The sequence below is a fragment of the Centruroides vittatus genome, unplaced genomic scaffold (genome assembly GCF_030686945.1).
Source record: "Centruroides vittatus isolate TY-2023 unplaced genomic scaffold, ASM3068694v2 scaffold_1172, whole genome shotgun sequence".
NCBI classification, from domain to species: domain Eukaryota; kingdom Metazoa; phylum Arthropoda; class Arachnida; order Scorpiones; family Buthidae; genus Centruroides; species Centruroides vittatus.
In genome coordinates this window covers 1,066,960-1,090,348 of record NW_027122672.1, presented here as the reverse complement: position 1 = coordinate 1,090,348, position 23,389 = coordinate 1,066,960, and the positions used below count along the sequence as shown (strand labels likewise).

General features: G+C 31.9%; 1 protein-coding gene across 1 annotated transcript in view; it reads right to left on the bottom strand.

The window, feature by feature from the left end:
* Positions 1-23,389, bottom strand: part of LOC136986776 (WD repeat-containing protein 13-like) — a 54,147-nt gene that overhangs the window by 6,054 nt on the left and 24,704 nt on the right. The window contains exons 7-13 of the mRNA XM_067284381.1: positions 20,008-20,090; positions 16,997-17,137; positions 15,336-15,502; positions 14,946-15,005; positions 11,400-11,483; positions 11,063-11,121; positions 9,666-9,785 (exon numbers count right to left, since the gene is read on the bottom strand). Coding sequence (XP_067140482.1) covers positions 9,666-9,785; positions 11,063-11,121; positions 11,400-11,483; positions 14,946-15,005; positions 15,336-15,502; positions 16,997-17,137; positions 20,008-20,090 — 714 coding nt within the window. The remainder of the gene's footprint in view (positions 1-9,665; positions 9,786-11,062; positions 11,122-11,399; positions 11,484-14,945; positions 15,006-15,335; positions 15,503-16,996; positions 17,138-20,007; positions 20,091-23,389) is intronic.

The window sequence follows — 23,389 nt, the reverse complement described above, 5'->3', positions numbered from 1 at the left end:
TATATGTTTTTAATCTTTCAATTAAATATTTAAATATAAGAACTTTATAATAAAAAATCAATTATAAATATGTACCAAATAATTATCATTATATATTCACCTTAAAAATAAATTCTAAAATAATCAACTACTAGAAATATATATATATATATATATATCTTTACATACATTAATTTATATACATTATTACATTTTATATATAAAAAATAAGCATAAGGTGATTTATACATATATTGGCAATTGTTTGGCAACTTATATATATATTTGATTATTTTCATTTATGTAATTAGCATAAACAAAAGAAAACCAAATGAATCCATACCTTAACAGATAAAACTGCCACATATAGTGATATATATCACTATATGTGGCAGTTTTGAACTGATATAGTGATATATATCAGGTCAGTCTGTAAGTTCTTGTGCATTTTTATGATCTTGAGAGAAATCTTGTTTTCTTATTAAAAGCTCAAGTGTAATAGGATAATTTTTACACGAAAGTGTTAAATCAGATCTGGTTCATTTAATACTGTTGAGAATTGGTAACATTTCTGTTGTTTATTTTCATTAAAATGGAAGTAACTGTTGAATATAGAAGATATGTTTTTTACTTTATATTTTTAAGTAATGAGAATGCTACAAATGCAGCAAAAAAATAATTACTGTACATAGTCAAACTGTAATGAGCAATTATTTATTGCGACATTGTTAAAATGCCAAACTAAAATTTATAATAATATTTTAAATTTATCTAATTTGAGATATAAGCTCTCCACCTCAAATTAGTAGTGGTTTGCCCCTGTACATCATACTTTTTCTTTAACAATCGAGTCATGTCAGTCTATTAACTGTTTTCAGAGAAAAGTTTTGAATTGAAATAATGAGACCACTTTGCATCAGAAGTTTGTGTACAGTTAATCAGACCCCTAAGGTTTTCATATCTAGTCTCATCTTTCATCTATCTAACTCCATTCTTGAGATTAAAGAAAGACAGACAAATGGAAGACAGTAGGAATTTATTGGTTTATAATTTTTTTCAAATTTCAGCCCAATTAGTGTAAGGACTGTGTGGACGTCATTTGAAAGATTTAGACATAATAATTTTAGTGTGGAGGATAATGCTCATACAGGAAGACCAGTTGACTTTGATGATGATGCTCTCTCTACAGTGGAACCATCTTTAACAATTGATGAAATTGAAGAATGTTTAACTTCATCGCATGAAACTGTTTGTAGAAATCTACAAGAGATTGGAAAAATTTCAAAGCTAGGAAAATGGGTACTACATGAACTGTAAATAGCTAATCAATAACATGTAAACATTTGCTTGTGTCTTTTATCCCGTATTGTTTTAGAACCTTTTCTTGATCAGCTGGTTATTGGAGACGAAAGATGGATCTTCTATAATAATGTGATGAGAAAAAGACAATAGATGGATCAAAACAAGCAGCAAAAACTGAATGCAAAAGACAGGTTGCAACCAAAAATAATCCTTTTGTCTGTTTGGTGGGATATGCTAGGTGTAATTCATTTTGAGCTATTAGAACCCCATCAAACAATTACAAGTCATATTTATTGTGAGCAATTAGAGCATTTAAATAAAAAATTTAACCATCATTAGTTAACAGAAAGCAGATTCTCTTGCAACATGACAATGTCAGACCACATGCTGCAAGAATAACTGTACAAAAATTCAAAAGCTACAACTGGAAAATTTTACCTCATCTACCATATTCACCAGACATTGTTCCCAGTGATTATCATTTCTTTCGTGGTTTGCAGAACTTTTTAAAACGGAAACTTTTCAAGATGAGAACAGTGTCGAAAATGCTATTTCTGAATATTTTGATTCAAAACCAATATCATTTTACAAAGATAGGATTAAAAAGCTACCATCAAGATGGCAACATATTATACAAAATAAAGGTGAATGCATTAAGAGATTGAAATAAAATTTAATTTAAATTTTTTGTTGTTTTTCTGTAGATAAAAATATGCACAAACTTATATATAGACCTAACATATGTAGGAATAGTAATAGAAATAGAAAGGACAATAGTATTCTAGCATTCGTAACAATCTTCAAATTATGGATAGAATGATAATGTTCTAGTGTCTGTAACCATCTTTAGTCCTCCTCACACCTCTAACTGTTGTCTCCCTTTACTCGTCTTCCTCTCACTAGTGATTGCATTACCGGTAACCAGTTTACCAATATACCGGTAAAATAGGTAAATTTACCGGTAGTTAATTTTTTTTACCAGCATTTTTTACCAGCATTTCGGTAAAAAAAAAACATCTTAATTAATCCAATATTTATTTTCTAAAATTCCCATGGGTATTTCCCGTGGGAAGATTTCTTTTTTCTCTCACCCTATACCATAGCAAGAAAACAGTGCAGGTTGTAATGGGTCATTCCATTTGTAATTTAAGGTTACTAAAAGGAATTTTCTTGTCTGTTTATAACTTGATTCCCTATATTATACTCCAAAACGGGTCTTGTTTTTGTTTCCAAGATAGCTGAAATGCAAAAGGAAACTTTTTACAAAGTCTTGATTGTTCATAAATACGTGCTGATTGAAAACACGACTTACATAGTAAGTAATATTCTTGTTTATTGGTTTGTGCTTTATGACGCTTGTGGCAGTACGCCATATTATATATATAATGCAATGCAATTTTCAATGCTCTAATGACAGTACGTCCAACTAGTATTGATTCCGAGAGAGCTTTCTCTAATGCAGCTGCCATTTGTACGAAAATTAGATCTAGATTAGATGACGAGAGCCTAAATGTATTATGTTTTTAAGAGCCTACTTTCAAAATAAAGAAAAACACGATTAATAATTAGCATTATTTCAATGTCTATTATGTCATAATAATTACTATTATAAGAATATTGTTTGTCTAAACTGACAGAAAACTTGAAAATATATAATTGTTCAATAATTCTGTCAGTAATTCGGTTTCGTTTTAAATCATTTCTTAATACGATTTTACTGGTAATTCCAAATATAATTACCGAATTACCGGTAACATAATATCCGGTAAATTTTCAATCACTACCTCTCGTGTTCTCCCTCATCTTCTCCACAACACCTTGTTTATTTTCTTAACAGTTTAGGAATTTGACTCATCTTATCACCAAATATATAATATATAAGGATACACTAGCCTCACTCATTCGCTGACTGATTTGATATTAAATTTAAAATTTCTGAGTGGAAGCAGAACAGAATAGTATAATAGTATGCTTGGAAGAAAATATTAAGCTTGATACTAGAATAATCTAAAATGTCCAGAGTAAAATATTTTGTGTGATATTAAACATCAAAATTTAACTTTTTGATACTTATAAAACAAAATGACAACTAACTTAGTTGATTTTAAGAATCATCTATCTATTTTTGAAGACATTTACTATTATTATTATGTTGGGTTAAGTGAGATATACTCGGTTAACACCGGTGGCTGTGTACTATGCCGAACCAAAGTCAAGGCATAGTAACCAAAACAGAAATTAAAGAAGTGTGTCTGTATTCAGGAATTTTCTCACAATATGACATGTATTCAATATAGTGGCCTTCTGTAGTGTGATGTATGTGTTTCTATTCAATTCTAATGTGCCCAGGCTTTTGTGTAGTGTGTGTGGTATGACACCTGTAGAAGAGAGAACGACAGGTACAATAAGCACCCTATCCATCCTCCACAGATGCCTTATTTCCTGGGCGAGTTCTGTGTACTTGCTAATTTTTTCAGTGCATGCGTTTTGTATATTGTGAGTGTTTGGAATGGATATGTCTATAATGTATGTGATTTTATTGTGTTTGTCAATGAGTGTGATGTCTGGTCTGTTGTGGTAAATTGTTTTATCTGTGATTATGGCTCTGTCATAGTACATTTTGTGCGTGTTGTTTTCCAATACTGTCTGTGGAATGTATTTGTAGTATGGCTCGTGGATGTTTACTAATTTGTGTTTCTTTACAAGCTCTTGGTGTATTATATTTGCTACTTGATTATGTCTGTGTAGATAATCTGTCTGTGCCAAGAGCTTGCAACCAGAGGTGATGTGTTGTATAGTTTCTGGCATGATGTGACATTTTCTGCATGTGTCATTTGTGAGTGTTGCATCTTTGAGTATGTGTTTTCTGTAGTTTTTAGTATTTATGACCTGATCCTGTATGGCGATCATGAATCCTTCCGTCTCCCCAAAGAGGCATCCCCGAGCTAACCAGCTGTTTGACGCAGTTTTGTCAACAAAATCCTGGGCCAGGTCGTAAGGATGCCTGCCATGGAGTGCCTTTCGAGCCCACGATTGCTTAATGGTGTCTATGCCTTTTATATGTTGTGTTGTGTCCATATGATGTGAGTGTAAGTTTAATGGTGTGTTATTTGAATCTGCTAGAGTTACTGCTTTATGTAATTGTGATGTTTCTTGTTTCTTGTAGAAAAACTCTCGCAGTGACTGTATTTGTTTGTAGTGAAGGTTAACTATGCCAATCAGGCCACGTCCGCCATCTTTACGTGGAAGGGTTAATCTTTCTGTGGCGGATTTAGGATGATGTGTTTATGCTTAGTAAGTGTAGTTCTTGTTTTCCTTTGGAGTTGCTCGAGATCTGTGTGAGTCCAATGTATAACTCCAAAAGAATATGTGAGTACTGGGATGACATATGTGTTTATTGCTTTAACTGTGTGTTTTGCATTTAACTGTGTTCTGAGAATAGCATTTAACCTACTTTGGTATTCTTTAATTAATCTTTGCTTTATTTGTGCATGTTCTGTTAGTTTGGCCTGTTGGAGTCCTAAATACTTGTAGAACTCGCCCTCTTCCATGGATTCAATAACGTCTCCATTTCCAAGTGCAAAATCTTCTTTCTTCAGGATTCCTTTTTCTATGTGAAGTGTTTTGCATTTATCTAGGCCAAATTCCATTTGTATGTCCTTGGTGTATGAATGTGTGATTTGTAGGAGTTGATGAAGTTGTTTTTGTGTGGATGCATAAAGTTTTATGTCATCCATGTACATGAGATGTGACAGTGTAAACTGTGTTGTTTTTTCATGTCTGATATTGTAACCATATTGCGTGTTGTTTAACATGTTGGATAATGGCTAAGCAGAACCAGAGAGGACTCAAGGAATCTCCTTGAAAAATTCCTCGCCTAATAAAGATTTGGTTTGTTTGTATGGAAGTGTTATGAACCCTGAGATGTAGTGTTGTTCTCCAGTGCTGCATAGTGTTTTGGAAGAATGTAATGAGTGATGGATGTATTTTGTACATGTGTAGAATATGTAGCAGCCAACTGTGTGGAACACTGTCGAATGCTTTTCTGTAGTCTATATATGCCATGTGTATGTTTCTGTGTTGTTTGTGTGCTTGCCATAGAATGACTGAATCTATGAGTAACTGTTCTTTGCATCCCCTGTGATTTCTACGGCAACCTTTTTGTTGTTCCGTTAGAATGTCGTGTTCTTCAACATGTTTGTATATTTTGTTTGCAATACAGGATGTCAATAATTTGTAGAGTGTTGGAAGACATGTAATTGGTCTGTATTGTGTGGGGTCTGTGGTATTGTTGTTTTTAGGTTTCATGTAGGTGATGCCCTGAGTAAGAAAATTTGGCATGTCTTGTGGATTGATGATGATGTGTGTTAGTTGTTTAGCTAGTTCCTGGTGCAGTGATGTAAACTTTTTGTACCAGAAATTGTGAATGTTGTCTACACCAGGTGTCTTCCAGTTGTGTGTTCTGTTAACAGTGTATTGGAAATCACGTATGTTTATTTCAACACAGGGCATAGTTGGTATGTTGTGCAAGTTTCTGTTCTCCTCCTCGATCCAGCCTGCATCATCATTGTGCGTGACAGCACTGGACCAAAGAGAAGACCAATATGTTGTGAGTTCTTCTTCTGTTGGTGTGCCACTGTGCTGTGTATCAGTGTTTGCTTTGTTATTAATTTGTCTGTAAAAGAGTTTTTCATTGTTTGTAAATAATTTATTTTGTTGTTTTCGTAGTGTACATGTTTTGTATCATTTGAGTCTACGTGCTTTGGCAGCAAGTTTTTGTTTTAGTGTATCAATGTATTCTGTAATGCGTGTGTTGTGATGTTCATGTTTTGTGTGTGTTTTTATTTTCTTGAAAATGTTTTTGAGCTGTTTCCTTAATTTGGGTGTTATGTTGCTTTTAGTGTATTGTGTCAGCCTGCCTAATTGCTGTCTAATGTCATTTATTTGTGTTTCTATTCTTCTCTGCCAGGCAGGCTTGTTATAGAATTGTGTTTTCTGTGTATCTGTCTGTGATTGTACTTTCAGACCATGATGTGTCACTACTGTGACTGCCCCAGCATAAACTAATGTATGAATGTCTGCAAGTGTAGAAAAAACAACCAAACACCTTAAGTTGCTGAGAAAATTTAATAACTAACTAACAAACGTTTTCAGCCAAATCTGTTGGCCATCATCAGGTTAAACATATTCGAATGCAAGCACAAAATGGAACAAAAAATTTAAATACAAATAAATAAAATAACGGATAAAATATACATATAAGAAAGTAAAAATTAAATATAAATAACAAAAATATATAAAAACGCATATCGCTAGAACTCTAGGGTACAGGGCGGATATGATAACCGCACTAATCAAAAACTACAAGAATAACAAAACAAAAGCTCAAAGAGGGGATTTCCGCAAATTCACAAAGTTCACGTATGACAGAAAGAAAGAAGCTATCATGAAGGAAATCTCAGCCCGCAAAAATACCAAGTTAATTTTCAAGAGGGCTCCCAACTTGTACAAATTATTAAGGAACGACAAAGACCGTATTGATAAAGAAAGAATGGCTGGAGTGTACAAAATTCCTTATGAAAACCAAGAACTAGGCATTAATAAAAACTACATTGGAGTTACTAATAGAAGCTTAGGGATTAGATTGAGGGAGCACAAATACAACATCAGCAAAAGATCTAACGCCACAATTCTATCTCAGATGGCACAGGTTGAAGGCTCGGTAGTCAAGTGGGGTGAAGCAGACATCATTAAACCTGTACACTCACCGACTTTAGCGTTTTGCGCCGAAAAAATTGAAATATTTAAGAGCAGATTACATAATGCCTGCATTAATGCCAGGGATGCCGAAGGGTTGCCTTCGGCATGGAAATATTTAATTAAGAGATTTGATAGCTCTTAATTTAATGCCTTGATTTTGTTATCACTGCATATCTTGTATTTGTCAGAATTTCGTATAATTTATTGATAAATGCACTTCTTGCATTTATTAGAGTTTTGTGTAGTTTATTAATATTTATTTATTTAACCTATACATATTTTTTATATATTTTTGTTATTTATATTTAATTTTTACTTTCTTATATGTATATTTTATCCGTTATTTTATTTATTTGTATTTAAATTTTTTGTTCCATTCTGTGCTTGCATTCGAATATGTTTAACCTGATGATGGCCAACAGATTTGGCTGAAAACGTTTGTTAGTTAGTTATTAAATTTTCTCAGCAACTTAAGGTGTTTGGTTGTTTGTGATTTAATTTTGCTGAGTGAGTTCACTTCAATGCAAGTGTAGAAATTGAATGAATGTAGTGTGGTAGTAAGTGAGTGTTTACATAATTTAGTGTTTTTCCTACTTCCTTTGACGTGTTGATTTTTGGTATTCGTGGTCGTTGTGTGGGATCTGTGCCTGTATATTTAGTGAGTGTTTCCTGAAATATAAGTGAGAGCGTATTAACTAAATCTATGTCTATGTTATCAGTGATGAATGAGGAAGTGTTTGTAGTATCAGTAGTGGTAGTTGTTGTATGTGTGCTGTAATCAGTGCTTGTTGCTGGATTATCCTGACAGGTTACGTGATCTTCATTAATGTTAAATGTTTCTGTCTCTTGATGTATTTGATCAGCAACCTGTTGTTTGATAACTTCAAGTGTTGTTTGTGAGATAAGGTTGTTGTGTATAATTGTTCTTTTTTGGTCAACAACTCTTTGTTCAGTAACAGTGAGGTGAGGATATTGTTGTGTGAATTTATGGTGTAGTTGTTGTCTGTATGCTGTCATGTTTGTTTCGAGTTTTGTGATGGTGTAATAAGTACGGATGATAAACTCGTTCATTTCCGTTGTCCATTTCATCCGTTGGCGTGGTTTTCCAGCCTTTGTGGTCTGTAGATGCATTGCCACAGAAACACCAAGGCTGGGTTGGTTCCTCACATCTGTTGAGGGCATTGCAGTAGCCATGCTTGGGCCGGTGCTGCTTTCGCCACCGGTAACCAAGGGAGACTGTGGCCTATTTTTCGAACGTGAGCCTCTGCCTAACTCACGAACGCGGACCTTGTTAACCCGGGCAACGTCCGAGCCGGTATCACATTTAGATCTGGTTACTACCATGATACATATCTCCACAGAATGTGGGTTTGTGGTCACTCTTAGTTTCATTTCTCCCCATAGACCTTACTGGCATGGGTGTCCCTACCAAGAGCTTGTGCTCCAGCTTGCATTGCCCTATGGATCAGTAAAATTACTGGGCTCTCCCACCACGACCAGGTGGTGACCATGGGAGAGTTGTTGTTGTTGTTGTTATTATTATTATTATTGTTTTACTATCAATTACGGTTTTATTAAAATTTTTTTGATATTTAGAAATTTCTTGTATTTAAAGTTATTTAATCTTTAAATTATAAAAACATAGGAAACATTGCAAAATAACCAATGTTAATCCGTCTCTGTAATCCAAACAAACACTTTTGGTAGACGTATAGACATATCTCACAGCAATTTCTGGTTAGCAAAACTATTTTTTATTTACAATTGAACTACAAATGCATTTCGGGTTGGTATAATGTACTCCAAACCCCTCCTCAGTGTTTTTACTATTTTATAAATTACAAATTTATGCATAAAATAGGAGGTGGGAGCGCAAACCTTCCTCATCCCTGACATAAACAAATAAATTATTTTCCATAGGTATATTATTGATACTTTAACAGCGTTTGTTATATACCTATGGAAAATATTTTATTTGTTTATGTCAGGGATGAGAAAGGTTTGCGCTCCCACCTCCTATTTTATGCATAAATTTGTAATTTATAAAATAGTAAAAACACTGAGGAGGGGTTTGGAGTACATTATACCAACCCGAAATGCATTTGTAGTTCAATTGTAAATAAAAAATAGTTTTGCTAACCAGAAATTGCTGTGAGATATGTCTATACGTCTACCAAAAGTGTTTGTTTGGATTACAGAGACGGATTAACATTGGAATCTACTATACAGCAAGCCAATTATATATTGCAAAATAACATGAAACATTGAAGTTAGATCACTAAAGGCTCCAAGTGTGTATGTATATATATTACACTAGAAGCCTTCAATATCTATACAAGAAATATACACACAGACTAGGGCTACGCTAGTAACACACACATGTACAGTACATGTATATATGTGCGTGTTTGTGCCACTATAAATATACATGGTAATGTATGTGGTGGTTTGTGTGTGTCGTCTTACAAAATGTGAACTCATTTGATTTTACTTATTTGGCAATTTCATAAATGTAAATAAAACATTTGGTTACTTTATAGTTTTTATTCATAATTTATATTTACTTGAACTAGAATTTAAACTATTTAATTCAAACTTTGTGTATTATAAAAAAAATTTAGAACCTGAAAAGAAGTAAAGCATCAGAAGCACAATTTGCTAAGAGTGAGGGATCTCTAGCTTCTCTGCTGACCCAGCTTCTAGCAGACAGACTAGTAATTGGACAATTTTCCACCACAAGCATCCTGATATTATATTAAAAATAATTAGTTTAATTTAATTTTGTATAGAATAATAAAAATTTAAAAATACAGTGGTGCCTCATATAACGTACTTAATCTGTTCCAGGTGCACGTCCGTTAAGTGAAATGTCCGTTATACGAAACGCGTTTTCCCGTAGAAATACATGTTAAAACATCTAATTCGTTCCACAGCATAAAAAATGAACATGGGGTGCATTCTTTTATTCCTCCGCGTAACTCTGCGCGAGCGACATCCGTTTAAAAATTCCTGTGGAACGCGTTCCTAAATTCCGGTGGTAGTGCACGCCGCCGAACGGCAAAAACGGCCGCTTGTAGCAGTAGTTTACGATGGAAAAAAACATGGCGTCCTCCATGGCTCAGATAGTTTCGTTTCCGGGCCCATTATGTGGTTTTATGAATGAGAATTTAGAAATTGTGAAAGCGCGAGTTAGCGCACGTGGTGATGTAACTGTCTTTACGAATTTTTTTTCGAGGCTATTTTGAATGCTCTTTCAACAAATAATCCATTTTATGGTTAAATTTTACAATTGGGACCCTTCTTTTTCCTTTTAAAGCTCATATTTTAGAATTATAGATTCCTCCATCATGATACTATCGATAGCGCGGGCGCCGCCATCTTTCTTTCTTTCACTGTCATTCCTAAATGCCTACAAACAGCAGCACACTCCTGTAGTAGCGGAGACGCAGAGCGACCGCTATTAAAAACGCACCCATGGAGCAGTCACCAATTATGCCGGAAAGTCCGTTGTTCGCAGCCAGTCCGTTGCTCGAGTCACGTAACGGCCAAACAGAAAGTCCGTTGTTCGCAGCGTTCGTTATACGAGGCACCACTGTATGTAGGTTTTAACCTAAATTTTAATTATAGCAATGTTAGTAATTATTCTTGAAATTTATAAAAATTTCACAAATTGTAAATATTACCATATTTTTCATCTTATAAGATGCTCATTACATTGGATATATCACATTTTACATGTGATAATTTAATTAATACATTTTACATGTCAACTTTTAGGGGTAAGATGCAAAAAAATTTATCTACAGCAGTAAATTTAAATAAAATTTCCTTATTAATCTATCTATTTCATCATCCTGCAACTAAATTACCAACCTGAATTAAATTCCAAGCAAAAATGTCATATGCAATTTATTAACAATGTTATTAAAAAAAATAATTTTTGCACACATAACACAGGACATTAAAATGACTTAATATATTTAAAAACAAAGAAAAATTCAATGACTATTATTCAGCATACCTTCTACCTTTGGTTAATCTTCCACTTGGAAAATCAAATATATATGAAACTATATAACCCTAAAAGAAAAATTTAAAAATATTAGCTTCTATTATGATTTATATACAATAATTTCAAAATTACTTATTTAAAGATTATATTTTATTAAAGATAATTTTCTATGAAAATTTGAAATTAAACTTATACAAAACAATAAAGCGAAAAAAATTACCTTGATGTTATAGGTGATAGTTGTATATTAAATTTACACCACAGGATGTTCATTCAAAGTTACACAAACAACTTAGTACTTAAATAAATAAAACATAAAGTTAAATATCAAATATATTCTACTCACTCTATTGTCAGCTGCCCATAACAATTTGCCACTTAAATCAAATACTAAAGACAGTACACCTCCAGTTGTTTTACTACTACCTCCCTAGAAATATAAGTAAATGAAACATTAACCGAAAATAAAGCTTAGTGTTTTTATTATAACATTCTGTTATAATACACAGAATAATTTTCAAATGATTGTTTATTAAGTTACGGCAACGCAACACTTGGGCGATCTGCCTAGGAGGGAATGCCTTCCAGAAGTCTTTTTAGGGTAACTGGCCCCTATTCAGGCATTACAGACATGAAGAAAACCCAGAAAACTCCACGTGGCCAGCCTGTTTTAGCGAGGTGCAAACCCACGACCAAACTCCCAGTGTTCGAGGAACGGAACCATTTGGACACTGGTGGGCTGATTTTCAAATGAAATTCCATTCATTTACATATTTTGTCTGATGATACTATTTTTAGAATACTGTTCAAAAACATTGAATTTCACAGTTGTGCTTTCATTCTGAAGAATAAAAACATCACAAAGAAATCTTTCAAGGATAAAAGGAAAACATTGCAGTTAGTTACTCTACTCTATATTGGAAAAGTTAATTCCTTTAGACTGAAAAAACTCCAGAGTATAAAGAATTTTTTGTTATTATTAGCAAAAACATCTAAAATGAGTATTTTAGAAAACAAATAGGAACTCAAACAATTGAAAATTGCCAAAGATTAAGGAAGAACAGAAGAAAGGGGAAAAAGATTGGAAGTACAGAAGTCTTCCAAGGCTGAAAATTTAAAAAACAATTAAAGAAAAGAAAAATAGAGACAAATACAGTACATAAGACTTAATAAAACATAATGTAAAACAGAACATTGTGCAATAAGATATCATCTTACTGTACATTTTTCTGTTTTAGACTATGAACACATCATTCCAAACACAAAAGTTAACAGAAAAAAAACAGAAGTTAAATCTATAAAATAATAGATATGCGACCTCAAAGCAATAATATGAAAAAATATCACTTCTGACTGACGTTAACGTATTAGGAGTAATGCGTGCAATTACAATAGAAGACAAAATTCACATCATTACAAATTTGAGAAAGATTCCAAAGTTAAAAAATTGATAGTAAAGAATTTTGAAGTTTCAAATATTAAGTAAATTTCAAATATAAATAAATAACTGCATTGAAAATATTGAAAAAAGATATGAGAATACAAAGCTTTAAAGAAAAAAATATATGGTAAGTAGACAAATAAAATTTTACATTAAAAATATGAGTATAAATGTAAATAAAAATAAATTCTTCCTCAAGATAAATAAAAAAAATCCAGCAACGAATTGTTTAACTTTCTAGGCGACAATTAGTGGCACCATCTGTTATAATATTTTATTTAAAAAACATTTTATATTTTTAATTATTATAAAATGACAAAAAGATTAATTTTGAGGGTACAGATGAGTTTTTGTAAAACATTGTAAATTTTGATATCTGTTGGTCTCTGCAAACAGTGAGGCAGGATGACAATTGTAAATGATAATGAGTAAATTCATCATTAAGTTTAACCCTACTGGAGATACACATGACCTCCATTATCTCCCCATCACCTTGACCTTTAATCAACAAAATTTAGTAGCATCAAACCCCCTAATACACAAACCTCCCTGCAAAATTTCAGAAATTGTTGACAAAAGGAACAGGAGTTATTAAGCTTCAAACAGACGGAACAAAATCATGCCCACCCACACACACGTCCACACATAGAGAAAAAAATCCCCAAATTTTTGTTTGAATTTCTTGATGTTTCCAGGTCCTGGGTGTAAAAAATGTAAAAATTTGGTGGGGTCATGTTTGACCAATCGTCATACTTTTCCACTGTTATATATAACAGCCGTAAAGTAAAAAAGAAACAGATTAAACATATGCAGAAAAGAAACAAAATGTCATTTAAAATGTTTCGTAATTACAATGAAAAATTAATGCCAACTGACAATTAAAATTAAAAATGCAATGAATCTATCATGATTCTTTAATGACTTAGCATATAAAATTAGATTTAATCTTGCTGATTATAAATATAGAAAAGTTTTTATGCATGTTCATGTTCAATTAAAACACAGTGTTTGTTTCTTTTTCAAAAATATATTTATAATCATAAGCTATTTGCATTTTTAATCTTTAAAATTTACAATAGAAATACTAACATCTCCTCTATCGTGTAATTTTTTATATCTTTAGTAGATTGATTGTTTTATAACTTAAGATTCTTTACAAGAAATATTAACTGCATAATAAGTATAATAGTACGAGAATGAATAATAATTAATTCATTTAATCATAATGATAATTTTGCATAAGAAAACAACAACACTAACATAAATAATTTAGCAATACAGTAGTACCTTGCTAACCTAAACCCCAAGAGTCTGAAATTCTGGCTAATCCAAGCAATGGATCTCCCTCTCTCTTTCTGAATGAAATAGATGACTGTTATATTTACTTCACATCACCTAAAATACATGGATGGTGTGTGAAAACTCTCAAATTACATTAAAAATTTGCTTTAAAACAGAAAACAAAAGCTAGTCTCCTTCTTCCTCCTGCAATCTCAGAGAGATTGATCAACATTAGTGAACTGAAGCTTGTCAATTCTTAAAAACAAATGACTGGTATCAGTCATCCTGACAAAACAAAACAAACTCATCCAACTAAAGTGTATTGAAAAACCCACATTACATTAAAAAAATACATTGAAAAAGAATTTCAGATAATACAATGCCAAACGATCGCCTAACTATCGGGCTATAACCTGGCTAGTTAAATGATTAATATAAAGCAATTTGACACTAGCGGTAGACGTTAGGCGCCATCTCTTAAGAAAATTAATAATTATAATTAAATAAATAAATTATTAAATAAATTTAGAACCTTCTGGAATAAAAGAACTGACGGGGTTTGAACCCGCAACCTCCACTTGCCATGCGGTGCGCTTGCCAGTTATGCCACCCGGACCTCGAGTGAGCCTTTGTTTCCCGAAGTATATTAATTTAGATATAACTTTACTCGGTTAACCACGGCGCTGGCTGGGGATGACTCCTACGCCCATGGCCTAAGGTTATATCTAAATTAATATACTTCTGGAAGCAAAGGCTCGCTCGGGGTCTGGGTGGCGTAACTGGCAAGCGCACCGCACGGCAAGCGGAGGTTGCAAGTTCAAGCCCCGTCCCGGGCCAGTTCTTTTATTTCAGAAGGTTCTAAATTTATTTAATAATTTATTTATTTAATTATAATTATTAATTTTCTTAAGAGATGGCACCTAACGTCTACCTCTAGTGTCAAATTGCTTTATATTAATCATTTAACTAGCCAGGTTATAGCCCGATATTTAGGCGATCGTTTGGCATTGTATTATATACTACTCGGGCTTTGAGATAATGTTATTTATGAATTTCAGATAATTTAAAACACTTGCTAATCCAAAAGTTTGAGCTCCAGTTAATATGAATTAACGAGATTCTACTATAATTGCATCAATAATTCAATTATAAAGTTACGTTATACCTTACCTTAAGATATATTCCGGTTGAAATATTTAAAACTTGAACAAGGCCTTTACAATTACCAGTCTGAATTTTAGTTAAGAAATTTTAAGTAAATATTATATTACAAGTAACAAAAATTAAATAAATAGATCCAGTATTGAAAATGACAATTTAAACTTAAAAATTTTTTAACGAGTGACACTTCTAACTAATGTATTAATTTTATACTTACATTTATTTATTAAATTTTAATTCCATTATAAATTAATTAAACGCTGTACTGGATATATTTTAATTCTTGACTGCTCAAAATTGATTGTTACTTTAATATTAGTGTAATTTTTAATAAAAAAAAAAATCTATTAAAATAATAATAAAATAGATGCTGTTTAATATTAAAAAAAAAAAGGATACAACTACCATATTATTATTTAATGGCTGAAAAACAACACAGTAAACAGAAGCATTATCAGGATCGTTGACGGTTCTAATGCAAGTTCCTTTAGCGGCATCCCACAGACGTACCGTTCCGTCTAATGACGACGATACTCCAAGATCATTTGAAGCAGACCATTCAAAAGCTATGTAAAGATGTAAGTTGTTAAATCACTACAGATGTAATACAAAATATCTGCCTTATTAAAAAGAAACAGATATTTACGATCCTACATTAATTTAACTACTTAATCTACAACTCTAGATAATACAGGGTGAGTCAAAAGTCCTTGCACACTTTTCATTCCAAAAGTACTGAAAATATATTAATTTTGCTATTGTAGTTACATAAGAAGTCATGCAGGGAGAATCCAATGGTACTTTTTGATCATCTTAAAAATCATTTTCGGGGTCACTTATGTTGTAACATTTTTAACGAGAAGATGCAGCATAAAAGTACCAATACAAAGTTAAAGAGAACCACTTAATTAGCCTAAAACTATTTTCTGAATTCTTAATCAGGATTGTGTAAACAGATATTCAAAATATTAATCTTTTTCTGAATTTCAAATTCATTAGGAATGAAAGTAATTGTTTTAAGTGACCGTAAAAATAATTTTCAAGGTCAATAAAAGGCATCCCATCCTAACTAGATTAACAAAATGAATATATCTTCAGTACTTTCGAAATAAAAAAGATGTAAGGGACTTTTGACTCACCCTATATATTTTATTCAAATTTACAAAACTAAATGCAATTTTATGATTAAAATATTCTAGAGCCCAACATTAAAAAATATTAATATCAAATTTAAAATAAAGGAGAAACTTCTGAATTTTTAATAATGATATATTTAGCACTCTCTTTTCAATACAAATCCACATTTTTTCCATTATATATCTTTAATTTATACTATATATGGCTATATATGGGAATATAGGATATTAAGTTTGAAGTTACAGCTTGATCAGATCAGTGTCGTAACTAGTCTTTCATGCGCCCGGTGCAAACTTCTGTAACTACGCCCCAAAACTATGATATAAAACTTGGTCCAGGTCATTTATATGCCCCCAGGGACTGTGCCCTGTGCCTGGGCACCGCTGGCACCACCCTAGTTACGGCACCGGATCGGGATAGTTACCATGTAAAGATAAAAAGTCAGTATTTTATTATTTTAAACAAGTTTATGAATGTAATAAAAATATTAATAAATTAGAGCATTCTAATGTTAAAAAACTTCTAAATTATTTATTATTCAATGATGTTTTAATGCAAATTTTTAAAAAATACAATATTCAGAATGATTTTTTAATTTGTAATAAATTTCATATTTTAATAAATAAATATCAGATTTATCAAAACTATTTTCATTTTATATACACAATAAATCCACAAATCCAATATTTAAGTAATGCCAAACTATCTGCTGTATTACTGAGCTGTAACATATTATAGCTATTATAGTTATGCCGTGTTATTGGGTTATTCTATTAATATATTATAGCTCAAAGATACGGCAGTTCGTTTGGCATTATTTTGATTTTATTTATCAATGCTTTGTCATGAAATATCATTTAATACAGATTACAACAGATAGAAAATGAATTCATAATCTTAAATTCAAATAAACTTCTACAAACCTGTTACACCCTTAGTATGGCCTTTAAGCTTAAATAGAACACTTGCAGGTGGAGGAGTTAACTGACAAATTGATAAAGTTTTATCCATAGAACAGCAAGCTAATAGCGATTTGTCGTTGTTTGCAAATTTTACTGCCGTTACTATAAAAATAATATATAAACATTCAACTGAATCGACATATAATCAAATATAAAAAAAATTGTTAATAGAAGACAATTAAACAATTCAAAATACAGGCTAAATTATATTTCTATACAAAGTAACTAAAATAGTTTGAGAACTATGAACATTCTGAAATTGATGATTTAATGTCATAAAAACAATTAAGATCAAAATATTTCTAATGTTAACTACATACAAACAATACAAGGCATATTTTGTTAGAATATTAATTACAAATGAATATAATTTAAGCTAATTAAATCGATATAATTAGAATTACAATTTATATTGTCCAGAAGTAATTATAAAAAGAAAAATTTTTAATCTGATTAAATTTGAAAGCTTAAAGAAAAATAATAATTCTGAAATTTAAAAGCCAGTATTTAAATTAAAAGAATTAAGAAAAGTTAAAAACTCCTGTTTAATCCTTCGATAAATATAAACAATTTTGATTATTAATTTTTTTTTAAATTTATAGACTTATAATTAAACCAACAGGAATATCTGGTATTGGCAGGCTAAAGTAACTCTTAATATGGTTTTAATTTTAATGTTCACCCTTATTACTTTTGCCTGAGCAATTCCGAGTAAACTCTATCAGTTAATAAATAAATAGCTGTTTTCAGATCACAGTCAATGAAATACAATGTCCGTATTTATATATCATTTCATGGTATGATAGCATCCGACATCATACCAAAATGGGTCATTTAAACAGATGATGTATACAATTTAATTCTGAAATTGTTTATTAAATATTACGCTTTATAATAAATAAAAATTGAATTATGATTATTTACAAAAATATAAAATTTTCGAGGCTATCTTACATTTTTTTTTTTTTTATATTTTTGTATATTTTTGTAAATAGTCATAATTCAATTTTAATTGAAAATATCCTGGGTTGTTCACATTATCATGTGTGCTTTTTTTATAATAAATAAGCAATACAAGTATATCATATTTACCTGATATCTTAGCTTGTACTTTATTTTAATTAATGAATACATTTTATTATGGTTTTATATATCAATAACTTTGTCAAATATCTATTTAACAAGTCGAAAGGCCCAATACAGGCATCGGGGCATACTAAATTACAAATACAAATAATAATATACTGAACATTATACTGTAAAAATATAAAATAATTTATATTGTTAATTTAAATTAATTTAAATAATAGCTAGGGGCACCCCATGACAAAGAAAAAAAGAAAGAAAGAAAGAAAGAGACTGACAATTTTTTCAGCTTTATATAGTAGATATGCTGCAACAGAACATTAAGTTAAATGTATTGTGGTGTTTTAGGTGATAGATTGATATTGCAAAATAAATGACACTATGAGAGAATTAGTTCAAATCAAGAATCAGGCCACAAAACATAGATAAAGTAAAGAAATCAAAAAAAAGATTAATCACTACTTATAAGCATCATACAAGAAATGTAGGTCTAATACAGTGATTCTCAAACTTTTTCAATCCACCGCCCCCTTTGTTCCATAAAGTTATACCCAACGCCCCCTAACCCATTTTCTCTTGTGTGAGAAAGGATTGGAAATATTCTTAGGAAAACTTTTCTATGAATCTCACACTTTGTACCCTTACCGTACATTGTTCTTAACATCTGGAAACCATTAAATGCAATGTTTCCTCTTATCCATTTAACAGAGGAAAGGGAACGGCTGTCAGTGATCCCAACTTTCGCCTTTGGTCACCCTTCGGTACCCTGCCTCCAGCGCCCCCTAGATTTACTCTCCGCCACAAGGGGACGTTATCGCCCACTTTGAGAAACGCTGGTCTAATACAACAAAAAGACAATAGAATTTTAACTTTCAGCAAAGAGGTGGATATAAAGCACTCTCTAACAAAGTAAAATACAATGTAATCTACTAGTAAAATTCTAGCGTGTATGCATTAATGAGAAACAGAAAAGACTGGACAACATCAAAAGAATTATACAAGATTCTAGTGGATAATAAAAACTTCAATACATGCATCCAATACACTGGTTATATGCTCTGTTCACTGGATGTGACACAAAGAATCACTGACATACAATTAAAGTACTATAACACAGCCTTAGCAGTATGTACTGTACACCCAATATGAGATTATATGGGATGAAGCTAAAATCAAATCAATAAAAGGTTCTAAATTAGCCAAAATGATTGAAATACAAAGACAAACAACTTACTGAAGTTGGATTAATACAACTTCTGTAACAAGAAGTATTCTATAATGAATGGAGATTATGGTATAGATAAAAATAACCCCTTCAAAACTATACATTTAAAATTTGTGTTATATGTTAAAACACAATTCAGTTTAGTGTGTTCTCATTTATTCTAGCAATAATTTTTATTTTCTTCTCTTTTACGCTTCATGTTTTAAATATGTTTAAAGAATGTTATTTGTTGTTACTTAATTTATTATTATACTTTTAAATTATTTATTGCATTTTATATTTCAAATTCCCTTATATGTTGGAACACACTTTCAAATATCCATTCTATGATGCGATGAATTCTATAATGTATTCAAAGGATAGTAAACTTGAAGATTGTCTAAATTAGACCATTAGTACATTGTTCATAATAAAATGTTTGCTGATAATAAGATATTTGGTATTTATATTTTGGTAAATTCTAGGTTTTACATGTTCTAAATGCTTCTTGTTTGATATTCATTTTTTTAATATCTAATTTTAGCTTTCAATTTTAAAATTTTCATGTATTTATCTATGATTCAGTCTATATTTCAGTTTAGAACAGAAATATTTCAACATTGAAAAGTATTGAATGACGAATTTTATTAATTTTTACTACATAATAAGCAAATTAACCAACCTGCATCTTTATGTTGATCAAAAATATGATGAACTCCAGCAAAAGCATAATTTTCAGCAACAGTAGTTCCACCAGCCATTGCTCTAGTTAATGATATATAAATATATTATTTATGCTTTAAGATCTTTTTTTAAATAATTAAACTGATATACAGTGGGTAATCGGTTAATGAACATAATCTGTTCCAAGACTTTGTTTGTTATCCATATTGTTCATTAACCAATTATCAATTTACCATAGGTTTTTATGGGAATTTGATTAATTCGTTTTGGAAACTCCAAAAAATAAAAAACTTATATACTTTCTTACTATGTTTATTTATATGTAATAATAAAAATACATATATACACAGCCGTGCATTTTTATTAGTCATGTTTTTTCCATTTCTGGGGGTTAAAGAATCTGTCTAATATCGATTGCTTTTCTCTCTCCAGGATTTTTCAGCATTGTAATTATAGAGATCCCCAAGTCTATTAACTTCAACCTAGTTTGGATGCCATTCTAACTGTAAGACCGTTGTTCTGACATCCTCCCACTTCTTCAAAAGATGTTTAATAGCAGATATCGGCATTAATCCTCTTTTTCGGGAGAAAACATATCTTGCCGAGTTTCTTGGTGTTCTTCGTTCAAGAGTTCTTGGCGTTCTTCTGTCGTCAGATCTGTTTCAGGTTCCATTATAAGCTCTTCAATGTTCTTTATTTCTCAGATGTAATTTTTGTTACTCCTTTAGCTGCTTGAGTCTTCTTAATTATACTGTATCTTTCTTAGACAAGATTGAACTGCGGCCCTGTTCAAGCCATACTGCCCAGCAACATCAGACATCTGTCCACTCTCTACTTTTGCTATTATTAAAAAACAAAAACCGTAATGTTTCCAGCAATAAAAACTATTTAATAATAACGTTTTCGACTGTTTTAAACAGCCATCATCAGTTACAACGAACTTAAACAAAAAAGAATGCAGAAAAAAATAGAACACAAGCAATACAAAATATTTAAAATTCAAAAATAATTCCAAAGTAAAAAATGCCGACGTATATTAGAAACTAATAAAACTGCGCATGCGCTAAATATCGTAGTAAGAATAAAAATAAAAACAAAATAACAAAAATACTTCCGCAAAAATATTTCTATTACAAGAAAAGAAACGTTATGCATTTCGGTAAAACGACTTCCATGCCGTGGATAAAGCATCTGCATCCCTATGGTTAATGCAACCCGTGTTAACGTGGGCTTTGTATATTTCCAGCTTTTCTAGATGTTTCAGCATTTGTTTGTTGGTCGTGGCCCTGATAATAGATGCTTTGTCCCAATGAACGTCGACATCTTGATGCTTAGCGAAAGCTGCTAGCACAGTAGAATCTAAGCTCTTATTGATGGAGTATCTATGCTCCTTAAGCCTCTGCTTTAAATGTCTCATAGTTGCACCAACGTATACCAGATCTGTGTTAAATCGGCGATCTTTTAAAGGTATAGAATATACCCCCGTCTTAAAACTCTGGTTTTCTTTCTTCTTGTCGTTTCTTAATAATCGATATACTGTAGGATTACGCCGATATAACACCTTCATGTTGTTATTTCTGGCTACTTTCTTAATCATCGTGTGCAAGAATGGAAAATAATTGAGAATCACTTTTCTTCCTTGATTCATAGGAGGAAGCTGCCGATTTTTTGCCTTCCGAAATTTGTCGATAAGCCCATCAATCTCCTTACTCCGATATCCGTGTTGTAATGCTGTAGTGCGGATGTAATCTAACTCCTTGTAGGTGTCAATAACACTGGTGCAATGTGTGTGAGCACGTTTGATCCAGGCGTGAAAAGCTGCATACTTAAAATTCATAGGATCGAAAGAATTTTTTGGTATAATAATGGGCTGATAGCTGGGTTTTCTATAAACGTCCGTCCATATTTGACCCTCCTTGCATGTGATTGAAAGATCAAGGAAATTTACATTAGAAGCACTTTCTTGGTCCAGCGCTAAAGTCAAACCATACGGGTTTTTGTTGATTTCTTGAAGGAACTGCAGAGCGCTACTATTATTTTTCCAAAGGATGAAAACATCATCAACATATCTTGCATATAAAATGATTTGGTGTTGAAAGAAGGGTATGACTTTGTTTTCCAAGCGACGTAAAACAAGCTCACATAAAATAGAGGACATAGGGCTCCCCATAGGTACCCCTCTTTCTTGCAAATATGTTTCATCTTCAAATTCGAAAAACGATGTGTAACATATTAAATTTGCAAGCTCCAAAATGCTGGAATGGTATTTCGTTGCATTATCTATATTAGCAAAAAGAAAGTCTCTCAGTTCACAAAAACACGGCGGCAGTCTTATAGACGGAAACAAGGACTTAAAATCCATCACTGTCATATATTCCTTATCCTTGAGTGTAATGTTGTTGAGTTTTTCCACCAGTTGCACTGCGTTTTGTATAGCATAGGGGTATTCTTGAATCTTTGGCCGGATAAACTTGACAAGCTGCTTCTCAATGGCAAATGTAGGGGATCCGCACTTCTCTATTACAGGGCGTATTTGGTAACCAGGCTTGTGCGTTTTACCAAAAGCGAAAATTCTAGGCGTTTTTGGAGCCTGTAAAACTGAATTATGCATACGTAAAATACGAGCCAACGGGGTTAAAGAGAATTTCTTGACTCTTTGCTGCAGCGATTCCATATATTTGTTGGGAGCATGTTGACATTCGGTGGTTCTGATGTATTCATGTAATTTATGGTTATACGAGTCACGTTTTGTAAGGACATACCTTTAGATTTATCTGCTTTAATAAGTACTATATATTTTTATTGCTGGAAACATTACGGTTTTTGTTTTTTAATAGTTTATCTTTCCAGTACTAGTTTAATTTTTGCTATTATACTCGCACCTTTCGAAAATAAAGACCGATGCAAAACTTAACAAGTGCCCACCCAACAGTCTTGCGAATAGTCTGTCAGAAAAATAAAAGGCTGGATTACAATGGAGAATTTCAAGGTTTGGAGGAATACTATCTGATCAGTATATACCGGGTTGAGCGTTGATGTCAACGTCTCCTGCAGTCCGAAAAGTTTCGAATTGTTGCCTGAAGACAAGGGAAGACCAATCGGTATTCATTTTTTATGTTGCTTCTTCTTGTGTTTGTTCTGTGATGGTGTTTTCATTATCCAAACACTGTTCGTCGTCGAACATAAAAATCTTTTGTGAAAGTGTTCGTTATCTGATTTGTAGTAATCTGAACTGTTCGTTAACCGGATCACCCACTGTATTTAACTTTTAGCTCTACTACATATTTTAGTTGACAATAACTCTTAAAAATCATATGGAAGCAAACAGTAACATAGCAAAGTAAAGTTATTTATCAGCTTGCAGTAAATTTTTCAAACAG